The 12534-nt window shown below is 45.1% G+C and overlaps 1 protein-coding gene across 4 annotated transcripts in view; it reads right to left on the reverse strand.

The window, feature by feature from the left end:
* plch2a (phospholipase C, eta 2a) overlaps positions 1-12534 on the reverse strand; it is a 130452-nt gene that overhangs the window by 23346 nt on the left and 94572 nt on the right. For all 4 annotated transcript variants that reach the window (XM_079741428.1, XM_079741430.1, XM_079741429.1 and 1 more), the window contains exons 6-9: positions 7960-8130; positions 5318-5411; positions 3133-3336; positions 2329-2449 (exon numbers count right to left, since the gene is read on the reverse strand). In XM_079741428.1, coding sequence (XP_079597554.1) covers positions 2329-2449; positions 3133-3336; positions 5318-5411; positions 7960-8130 — 590 coding nt within the window. The remainder of the gene's footprint in view (positions 1-2328; positions 2450-3132; positions 3337-5317; positions 5412-7959; positions 8131-12534) is intronic.

Raw genomic sequence — 12534 nt, forward strand, 5'->3', positions numbered from 1 at the left:
CAGGATATCTGACGGCTAGGAGAGCACTTTGTTTTATTGTCTTAATGGCTTCTAAAGAACTCAAGTAGTGGGCTAGCCCAATTAGCATCACATCCTTTTCTACGTCCTATTAAAACTAAATTTGATGGTACGCACTCGTTATGTAACTATGTGTACTAAGCATCTTGAAAATAACCTCGCACCGCTCAGGCAGTTTTTTGGCATTGCATTCCTGCATTTGAATTCCTCCCGGCCTCGGGTTCAATTCACATCGAATGCAGTTATTAACAGAGAGGGTATTTACACATAGGCACATTCAAGAGAAAAATAAAGTCCCATTCACAAACCCATCGGGCCATGAAGGGCCTTCCCTCTCCTCCCATTCTCCATGGAAGAGAGCTAAGCCTCACCCCTCCTCACCCATCCTCACCACCACCTTTCTTGAGGAATATCCTCCCTAAACCCCAGCCCGCTTTGATGTCCGACCCAGTCTTTCACCTGCTCCGCTCCTCAACAGCAGATCAAAGAATGCACTGAGTAAAAAAAATGATAATGCAGTTTTCCCAAAACGCACTCACACGCACGCACGCACGCACACGCACACGCACACGCACACACACACACACACACACAGCAGTTTTCATCACATTCAAACACCCCCTTTTTTACTCTACTTGTGAGACAGAGGTATATAAATAGCCCATTTTTTCACAGCAGCTCCCAGATTGTGAGCTTGTCGATAGGATTAACACCCTCTGATGGTGCCGCAGGTCTGGGGCGGCATCGTATCAGGATCATCTAATGCAAGGTTTGTGTGTGTGTGTGTGTGTGTAGGGATGTGTGTGTGTGTCTGAGAGTTTGTGTGTGCGTGCTTACGTGTGTGTGGTCCTCGCCCATGTAATGTGGGACTGGATATAATTTAGACTAATAAAAAATGTATTCCCCACAGAATTAAGTCTGCGTGTTCATAACCACGACGTGGGAAGAATTTTATTTTTTTCAGACATTGGCCTAGAAGGCGAGTTAATTTGCTTTTGTCATTATATTGATCTGAATCACACAGGCTAATGACGCACACATATTAGCACATTTATCTCCCATTATTTATTGCTTGAAGGATGAGGGTGGAGGACGGGGCCCACTGTAACATATTAAGACCTGCCCCTTTAGAGAACTACAGTTCCCATGAGCTGAGAACCAGCTCTCGTCAAATCAAACTGAACTGTGTAGGCATTGGAACCGAAAACGAACCGTGACTGCACGCTCCATGGAGAACGGATCCTGTGAGCATGACAGCAGCTATTTGTTGAGGGCTGGAGGACTTGATGTTATCATGTTGCTGCACTCTTAAATTGGAAAGCCCTTATTAGTGTAACACTAGAGTCTTTTGTCTGTTTGTTATTAATAATAATAATAATAATAATAATCTGAAAAGGGAATTTATTTTAACGACAGGCTGTGATGTTCCTTAGCCAATACATGCGACCCTGCCGCGACCAACCCTGAAGTGACATCACACGTGGAAGTGTCTGTCCAGATGTATGGACGGATGTATCAGACCCATCAGGCCGGCACAGTCCACTGGGTAGGCTTATTTATCCATTAGCTCCAATAGATCTCCACATTTATTTCAATGTAATGAACCTCCACCGGATTATACATCGTCCAGAGCCTTTTAACCGAGCAATCTCTTATGGGAGGCCCACTGGCATATTATGATGGTCCCAAAGGTCTCTGTACACCATAATCTGTCCTGTAAAATACAGCTCGCTGTGCCTGGGAACACACCGGCAGGATCCCTTGCTCAGCCAGACACGGAGCGGCACAATATGCATCATATATAGTTAGGTAGAACCCATGGAGCACTGCGATTGAATTGCACGGGTCATTATTCCGGCACTTCTAGCTTCCCACTAGATTTCAAACAAATGAACCTCTTCAGAGGTGAGTGCTAACCTGCGGTGACAGCATATATGCCCGTAAAGAGGCACCTCCATTTCCATATGCTAGCGAAAGGACACCCACCCGTGCACATACAGAAAGGTACGCACGCACTCACACAATCACCAATGAGCCGTAGTACGCTAAATGCCAAATGGGTTGTGACAGCACCCATGACCAGGATAAGTTTTAGAGAGGATTTAGCCCAACATGCTATAGAACACGCACACACACACACACACACACACACACACACACACACACACACACACACACACACACACACACACACACACACACACACACACACACACACACACACACACACACACTTTTCAAAGCGGTGCCAATGCTAAGGGGGGGTTGATGGGTACTGCTAGATGGCCGCACAGCGTGGAGGAAACTCACTCGTTCTTGACGAAGGCGTTCTTGTTGATGGTCTCGATGACGTCCTTGAAGAGGATCTTTGAGGTGAGCGTGTAGCCATGGTGCACGATGGGCTCGCCGTCCTGACCGTCCCAGCAGTCCACTGAGAGTGAGTGAGTGAGTAAATGAGCGAGTGAGTGGATGAAAGAGCAAGAGCAAGCTTTTGATTTTAACACATTACACACATTTTTATCTCCTCTATTAAAAGAAGACACATTTCATTGCCGTTTATCATTAGCTTCGTGCAGTGCTTGGTGGTGTGTTGGTATATCTATATATTTTATGCCAAGTCCCTGTCTATTTTTTCTCTCCCTCTCTATTTTTAGTTTCACTCATGGCCGTAGCCCCAAAGATCGCCATTTTCTTTGTAAAATTAATTCCTCTAGCATTAAATCATCCAATAACTGAATTACTATTTCATGTTTTGCATTTGTTTGCATGTTTTGAATAAAAACCCAGCACTCTGTGTAAGAGGTCACACGCCTATTAACTTCTTCCCATGATATCGGGGAAATCTGCAATATTCATATAATATTTTCATAGACATAGAATGTGGAGTGGCTATGAAGACGTTTAATAATTTGTTACTGAGATTAATCGTTGGTGCGAGTTACATTTAAGATCAATTCAAATCCTCAGATCTGTCTGGTTAGTTCAGAATTTCCCGTCTGGGATTAATAAAGAGCATCGTCTCCTCATCTACATTCCCCATTGAAGCAGTCTTTGGGAGGATGACGTGAGCACCCTGATTGGTCTTGCCCCTATGCTATGTGGAGCGTCGTTCACCTTCCACACAGCGGCAGCCAGCCTGCAGCACCCAGGTGTACATGTCCACCCTGGACTGGGACATGAGCTGGTCCCCCATCAGGTAGGTGTTGTGGGAGGAGGCGATGAAGTAGTGGCAGAGGGGGCGGTCCATGTCCTGGTTCACCTCGTAGTGCTCGGGACGGAAGATGTCCCCCGCAGGGCTGCGCATGTAGTTGGTGAAGCCTGGGGAGGAGAGAAGGACTGTGGTTGGCTGGATGGATGCAGAGGCCTGCCCACTGTGGATGTTTTTATTGTCTTTATCCATTTGCTGATATTGTTAGTTTTAGGGTGTCTTAGTGTAGGTAAGGGTTTGGATATCTCCGATCCAGTAGGCCTGCCATGTTATGGCAGTCTGTGTGGAGACGGCACAGAGCCTTGGCAGGAAATCTAAAAAGAAGGAGCAGGTTACGCCTTGCTTCCCGTTTCATTCCAGAGAGACGCTGAAGAGAAACTGATTTGTGCGAGTAGATGAAGCTTTCAGTGGGGGATTTTAATAAATGTATTTCTACAGCGGCCAGTCTACACCACACCATGTTGATTTGAAGCCATCACAGATTTTCCTTTTTACTGTTTACTATTGCTTGCCGAGTCTGTTTTCGCTGTTAATAGCCAATTACACACCCTCAGATCCGAGCCTCCAGCGAAAAGATTGTCCAAAACAAATACTTGGAGGAAAGAAAGTGAAACCCAGATCTGTGCTCGTCAGCCATCAGAATGATTTGATTTGTGAGACTAGGCGTTGAGTAAGAGATGGCTATACAGTTAGAAATGGCTGCGTTACATTATTAGGATAGATATGGTGGGGCTAATGGTTCAGGTTAGCAGTTAGGCACTGCTAAATGATTAATTAGCAGTACCTGAGACGGACAATATTTCTGCGACCCTGTTGAATCCCAACCTGCGCAGTAATGTGGTGAGTAATGTGGCCGTCTGGGTATATTAAAGCGTACGAGACCAGAAGAAATGTCAGCCGGCGCCACAGGTAGAGGAAGCCCGGGGAAAACCTCAGACATAAGATACTCTAAACACCACTAATGAGAGGAGATACCAGCAGGGCAATGTGATCTGGGCTGATATGATTTGGATGGACAAAAAGCTTGCAGGAGCAAAGACTAAATTTGCAGGGCAGAGGGGGGGAGGCATCACTAACCTCCATTATACTGTAACAGAAGACAGTGGGCCTACGTTATGCTCTTTATAAACTCACTGCACTGGGTCTATTGTAATACCCAAGATGTCATGCACACCCATTTTAGTAGATGCTTTGTTCAAAAGCAACTTAAAGTTGAGGCTGGGAACAATCACGGCAAATACGTTGGAGTGCTACACAAACTAGTTTAATGATTGCAGATGAGGGTAAGGAAGCTGAAACACAAGGCTAGCAAGTTCATCTTTTAACCATTTGGTTCTGGAAATGTTTTTGTAGTAGCCATAGTACAGCTACAGTAGGTATCGCACATCAAAGTGCTGACATGTCCATCACGAGAGAAACAGAGACCTAGACAGGATAAGGGCCCAGGGTTAGAAGGTGACCTCGGTCGATTCTGAACACAGAACACTTGAGGATGGCCCTGCGGTCTTGTAAGACAGCCTTGGTGACCGGTTTGATAAGATCAGTCTTTCAGGCGGGCAAGGACGCAGACACCGCTCTGTGCTTTTGAGACGGCTGGGGTTGTGTTCTTGGGACAACCCTGAAACCAACCCCTCCTTCCAAACAGTGCCTTGGCCTCACGCCATTTATATTTGTTGAATACAGATTGTAGGCAATACTATATTAATTGTATGCATATATAATCTGCATCAATAAAATGAAAAAATCTACAACTAATTTGCCATCTTCATGCTTAAGATGTTACCAGATGAATTTAATAACGTGATTCAGAAGTTCAAACGAGTGTTAATATGCGCAGCATGAGCCAGTTATGGCATGTCCTGAGGCTGAAATGAATGATGACACATCTCTACCGGCAAGTTCACTCAAGACCCCAACCGGTGCATCCTTGGTATTGTGGGAAAAACCACATGTGGAGAATGTTCTGCAATATCTGCTTTACCTGAATTTGAGAATTTGAATCACTGAGAAACGCCCATGAAGAAACGGTACAGTAAGTGTCATATCACAATTTCTATCCCGATCACAATATCCAATATCGGATTTACTCACCATCGATACCCATGACGCCTTGCTTCTGGTTCTGTGAGCATGGCTCAAACTTGTTGATGATCTCCAGGCAGTGGTCCTTGGTCACCTTCATCATCTAATGCACAAAAGTAAGTGAGATCCAAAGAATTTTAATATTATATATTATATTATATTATAATATTTCATTTGACAAAAAATTTTGTCAAATGAAATATTAGGTGAAGTAACCGTCAGGCACCATTCGGCCTGTGTCCGACTCCCAAGAAAGTTCCCATCGCCATGGTGACATCTGGTGAACGTCCAATTAGGAAGATTTCCAACAGGGTGGTTTTAAATGCACTAGCCCGCCAATTAATCCTGGTTCGATGCCTGACAGCTGCTATCTTAAATTTGTCTCATCAGTCAATCACCAGTGTGTGTGTGTGTGTGTGTGTGTGTGTGTGTGTGTGTGTGTGTGTGTGTGTGTGTGTGTGTGTGTGTGTGTGTGTGTGTGTGTGTGTGTGTGTGTTTTGCAGTCACTGATTGGTAGCTTCGGGGGGGGAAACTCGGTCCAGCCGCAGTTTGATTTGGAATTGATCCAAAATTGATTTGTTTATCCTCAACCTCACTTGTCAGTCAAGTTGTTCCAATAAGACTGTTGAATAATCCCACGATGGAGAACAAACATGTCCTTCCTTGTTATAATAGTTCACAGTCGATTATCCCTGCGTCCTTGTTCAGTGGTTAATCACATTGAGGCAATTAATGTAATTAAACCTCGGTCATGTATTAGGCCCTTACTAAAAAGGGCCACGTTCTAGACAGCACGGGGGGGGGGGCCCAAATAAACATGTTGGAGCCACACAGCGCTAACAAGCGCTAACTCCTCGCCTGTCAGCAGGCTGAGGGAACCACTGCCACACTCCATTAATGAGCCACATCTAAGCCGTTGTGCAAACACACGCACACACACCGGCCCCTGAACACACACACACACACACACACACACACACACACACACACACCCTTTAGATCCTCGGAGGATGGGTGATAATGGCGCAGGCAGAGATAACTCAAGCGTCTTTTTTAATAAATGACTTCCCTAAAAGCCCCATTGCCGCCCAGATATCACAAAAAAAACATCTCATTCTTGGCACCAGGGATAAACATAGAGGAATCGTTTCAGGGAAAATACACTCTGCCTTCTGAAATGAGCAGACCAGTGCATTGGAATTAGCTGGAGTGTAGTAAATGACTGGGGAAATAAAGTTGCGAGATATCCGACGGGGTGAAGAAATACGATAGGTCCTCGGTTTCCCCGCACATGCATCATTAACGGGTCAGCATGCTGTATCCCAAAGCTCATCTCCATGTTGGACCATATTATAAGCACTATAGCATCCCTCCAAGAGAGTCTAAAAGGAAACCCATTAACATCTGGTCAGCAAACTGATCTCACAAAAAGGAAATACAACCGTGGCACCATACGAGAGAGATGCATCGTTCTCCTTTTGTGGAGGAATGCGTTGCGGTGGCTGTCAGCTAACGAAAAGAAAGTGATGGGGGGTTTTGCTGGGGGGATTTAAGATGGGCCTGAACCACAGAAGGCTGTCATTTTAGGGAAACCAGCAGCTGGGCCACCAGAACAGAAGCTTTTTGGGGATTGGGGAGTATCCCCAAGCCAGTAAAAAAAGAATAGACAGGCATGTTGGAACCAGGTAATCTGGTTCATTAGCTCAACTGGATGATCTGGTCAAATGAGCCCTAGCTAGGAAGATCCTTTGAAGTCTTTGTTCTCCCACTTATAAGTCCCGGACTAAAATCTTCTCTTCGCTCAAGCGCCACGTTGAAATGCCTCAAGACAAGGGGAGGGAGTAAAGTGCTGACAGCTGACACCTTCTAAGGCATTTACATGTACCATTGCAGTGAGAACAAGAGCGAGAGGGCAGAGAAGAGGGATTTCCGACAAATCGAATTCAAAGTGACGGAGCCGTTAAAAGCTCACTACCAACGATTTGGAGCACTGTATATTGGTTGCCCGCAGGCAAGCGGCAGAGAGTTTGGACCACTGTCGAGGCATCTTATAACTGGTTCTAGTCTGGTTTTCCTTGGTTGAAGCTACTTGGTTAATTAAGGAGAAAGGACATTTTCCATAAAAGCTAATATACAGAAAATATTATAAAATGTAACGTGTTCCGGATACTTGGCACGATAAATAACTTCTACGAAATCAGTGCGCAGAGAGATCTATCTATGTGGGTAGGTCTTTTTGAGGCAATCATTTGTGAGAAAGGTCGGAAGATACTGTGTCCGGACTACCATGACTGCTCACAGTAATCTGGATGGTTGGAGTTGTCTACTCACGGTATTCCAGACCAAAGTTTTAATAAATGGTGTATGGTGTAAAAAGTGTTCTATGAGACTGTTTGTCAACTTGCTAGCCTGCGATTATATTTTCATTTTAAATATGAATCATATATTAATCATATTTGACCTCTGGAATGAAGAGGTCATATATCAGGCTTATATTCGTGTATAGTTGTGGCAGGGGACCCATTGTCATTCTGAAGTGACCATGGGAGGTTTTCGGTCTAGCGTGCGATTGTGGGTACACCCCACCCAATCACAAGCATCTGCAACCAAGGTTACAGACGTACTCATACTGCACATGAACGCTACCTCACCTTCTGCTCTGTCTCCAGGAAGCGGGCGATGTCGTCGGCGTCCATGTTGTCCTTGTGGTTGCTGTAGGTGAGCATGAGCAGGTAGAGGTCCCTGCGCGTCGACATCATCTTGTAGAAGGAGCAGAACTCCTCAAAGTCCAGCGTGCCCTGGTTGTCGTCCGTGTCCGCCTCCTGCACGCAAGAAAGCCAAATAAAACGTTAGCCTAGCGACTTGTGGCTCGGGGAGTCTTAAGCCTGGTAACGTGTGATAGTCTAATGCAGAGGTCTTCAACAGGGGGTCCGCGACCCCAGGTACTGCAGGGGGGTCGCGAAGGTTTTGGTTGATTAGACATTTTTACACAAATTGAAATGTCTTTAAATACACATTAACATGAATCGAACACACTTGCCGCGTTTACATGGCGACTTTTGATCCGATTTCTAATCGGAGTAGATCTATTCCTATCATGCGAATGTACTATATATATGGCATTTAAAAGTGGTAAGTGTACGTTCGTATGTCTCTCGCGCACACCTAAAAAGAGGGTTGGTGCGCACATCCAAAGGTAATCCGCAGGTGCTATACAATAGTATTAAATATAAAAAAAAAGGAGGGCGCACACCTGACACATCTGGACTGGCTGCGTCATTTTTATGTATTTGATTTTAATGAAAGCCCAGCAAAGAGCTTTTCTCTTCCTGCTGCTCCAATTAAGAAGAAGGACAGCATAGCGATGTCAGTTTCTCGTTCGGTCTTTATATCTACCCCCTCCTCCGCCGAAAACAATACGTATTTGGATGAGAGTGCGCAGCCAAGACTGTTGGGAGAGAGAGAGTGCTGTTATGTAAGGGATAATGTACAGAACGCCGGTCATTATCGGGAAAAAAAGCGATCAGTAGAGAAATAGTCAACCGGACACGCTGGGGTTGAAAAGTTGCCGGACAAATTGCGGAGTGAAAGAAAGACACTTACAAACATCACTTATTTTCGTTTCCACATTTATGTATTAAAAACGTCCATTTGAATAGCTTTTATGCATGATTACATGCAATTGCCAGACATTGGTGATCTTGGCAGGTATCAGTTTATTATGTTATGTTTATGAATGGCAGTGGCATGGCCACCCTACTCACTGTACCTTACACATTTAAAATAAAAACATGAATATATGAACCTGTGTATTATTTGCATATCTTAGTATTGAATACAAAATAACAAGGTACATTTATACATGGTACTATAGAACCAGTTTAATATAAAACACAATTTTATACAATATATAAGCAGGGCTCTCAAGTTTTGAACCAAGTTCAGAGTGAGATGTTGTCGGCGGGGGGGGGGGGGAAGGGGACGGGGGACGGGGGGGACGGAACGGACACAAATGTGTCCACAGACATGGTGACTAATGTATGATAGTAAGCATTATTGGCCCTTAACACTAATATTCAGAAACAACACTGCCTCAAAAGGCTATTGGCTTAAGCAACACCAGCAGAGGCATATATTTTCCCGTGAACTTTTAAACGTTGCAAACATGCAAAAACATAATTATATATTTATGTGGCATTCAGTCCAATGCTTAAAATATATCTGTGGCATTCAGTATGCCAATGCTGTGGTAAAGTGTGTAAAGTATGACCAAGTGTTTCTTTCTGTTCAATAGATTTCACTTTATCAATCCCCTGTAAGAGAAATTTGTTAGTGTTTGTCTCTATAAAACAATAAGGGTAAAAAAATAAACACAAAACATGACAGTAACTAAGTATGGCAAACCGTCCAATCTGAAGGCTCTACTTAACCACTCCCCCTACTCACTTCCACCAATGCAAAGCGAACAGACCTGAGTAGGGGAGGGCGGAGCCTAACTAGTTTGTGAACGACCCAGAGAAACGCAACGCAAAATCAATGTGAACATGTATGAGGCTTTAATAAAATCCCGGACGACTTTGAAATTCTGCCACACATTTTTTTTAAAAGTGTCTGTGAGGATGTCTGGATATGTACAGGAAACCCATTTGATTCCTACCTGTTCCACTGTTAAATAGCGGCCCAAATTGGTGGGCGCTATCCTGGTAATTTCTCTGCGTGAGATATACGAAGTGTGGCGTGTGAGCGTGTGCGTGGGTTGAATTGCGTGTGTCTCACGCCGAATGCGTGAGACTTGAGAGCCCTGTATAAGCAGGAGGTCCCCGTCCATCAGTTTGGGGGTCCTTGGCCTGGAAAACGTTTAGCCTGCCGACGCCCAAGTTTAGAAAGGCGAAAGCCTAGCACCTTAGTCTTGCGACGACTAACCCTTGCAATGGGTTAGCCTAGCAAATACGTTAGCCTAGCGAACACATTATGACGCATTATCCTAGCATCACATGCAACATTGCAACATGCAAGCCAGGCGACATGGAAGCTTTGCGCCAGGTTAGGCTTGCGGCAGGTAAGCCAAGCGACGCCTGGTGATGGCGTCCTGGTGCTTGGCCTAACGTAACATTGCATTGGATATATTTCCAATCACACTGAACTTCTTTAACACAGTAGAATGGACAATGATTGCATTGGGCGACTTAAGACATTGCCAACCTTCCAATAAACATTAGGCCGATGTTACACCTCACAGATGTTCAGAAACATTGTGATTGCAATTTTTGTCAATACCACCCAGCTCTAGCTGCGACCATTTGGTTGAGTGTAATGACAATCTGTTCATTATGGTTCCGTCTTGGAATGGGTCTATGGGGGGCCATAAAGTCGCAGATTTTGGACGTGCCGCTGACTGTTAGTCTATTGCCTCAATATGTTGGCCAGCACCAGAGGCTACGGTGCTACTGTAGAGAGATGACGTCCACACACTGGTAGGAGGTTGGCAGCAATGTGAGGTATGAACTGAACATACAATAACACACACAATCATGGCACAATAATCACAGAGGGACACACACACACGCACGCACACAGGGGCGTACATGGTGTCATTCGCACTGTGGCTCTAACACTACTGGAAACAGGTGTTGGCTTCCATCAGACGCATCCATTAGACCATTAGATTAAATTGAACTCTTAACCTGATTTGGTTTGCAATATCATCCTAAAAATAAGCATGCCTTGTGTATTATGGTTTTGTGGTAGCGGCTAAAATCGACTCCAGCGTGGCACTTTGAGTGCACGGCTGTTTAAAAAGTCATGACACTGGGGTCCACAGTTGAAGTCTACAACACAAGCAACACAACACAAGTTATTCAGGAAGTGGGGGAGACACTCACTGGCAGCTCTGCCCCCGGAGGTTTACATAAAGCAGCCAGAGACGGGCAGCCCCCTTCCCGCTCTGTTTGGACAGAACACATCAATCCAGCCTCATTCGTTCCTATTCATTATGCACGAAGGAGGGCACTTAAGCAGTTAGCATGTCCTCGTCGCTTCAGCCCCTCCAGATAATCTGGATTAATTTATCAGTGGGAGCCGCCGTACCAGTAGCACCCGCTCTCTTTCCGATCGCTCTCCTCATCGCGAGGGACTCTCGGCCTTTGGTAAATCATTGAGTAGATCTCTCCGGTGGCCTACCCTTGCCCGGTGATCACTGAGCCATGCTGAATCCAGAGTAATACCTCCAGAGGAGGCGCCCACCCGAGCAGAAAAGGACCTGTGTGTTGAGCTGTATGCCCCGCGTACACCCTCAGCAGCACCAATAATCTCTGAAACCAAAAGCCTGCTTGCCACTATTAAGGCAGTAAATCTAGGGAGGAGGTGGGTGTCGCATCTGAAGGGATTTGTTCTCCGACTCCAAGAAGAGTCGGAGAACATTCTGCCTGATGCCCAAGCCAAACCCCCAAACTTTCAGTGAAAATTAATGACATGAGAGTTCAGTGAAAGCCAATGTAGATAACATGTCTGCTAAAAGGCATGAACACGAAATAGTGAAATATAAAGTTTATATACTGCATCAGTCCGCAAGTAGTGCAGACTGATGCAGTTTCTAAAATACACACCACAAATCAGTGTTTTTCTTTCAGCAACTCCAATCTGATTTATCTACATTAGCCGAACAGCAGATACTTGAACCCATAAATCACATAGACATAATTGCTGAATAACTTCTTTTTTTTTTCACACAATTTGATTGTTTAACAGTCATTTCAGACTGCTCCTGATTGGAGGCAGGACAAGCCATAGGTCCACAGAGCAGATTTGTAAACACGCTGGTCCCCTCCCATGTTCAACACAGTCGGATTGTGCCTGGTATTTACACCAAATCAGCCCGGGGCCATCTGTCCACAAACCACACCATATGGGACAAACCTCACTAGGCCAGCAGGCTTAGAGCTGACCAGCTGACTAACTCCTCTAGATGGAACCCGTTCTGAGACTGTTCCTTCCTAGGCTAGCGACTCCACTCGCTAACAAGCTAATCCCCAACCCCCCAGGTATATCTCCAGCGCATAGCAGGGGGACTTAGCGGGAAGAGAAGTGCTGCAACATCGGTAGAATTAGCGATATCAGCAAGGCTAGATTCTGGGTCTCAGCCATGTCCATTGTCAAAGTAAGAGCTTTTTGACATGTCCTCATCACACATTTGCAATCGAGGCACCATTCATGGTTCAGTTGGATAG

This window comes from Pollachius pollachius (genome assembly GCF_949987615.1).
Source record: "Pollachius pollachius genome assembly, chromosome: 8".
Lineage (NCBI taxonomy): Eukaryota > Metazoa > Chordata > Actinopteri > Gadiformes > Gadidae > Pollachius > Pollachius pollachius.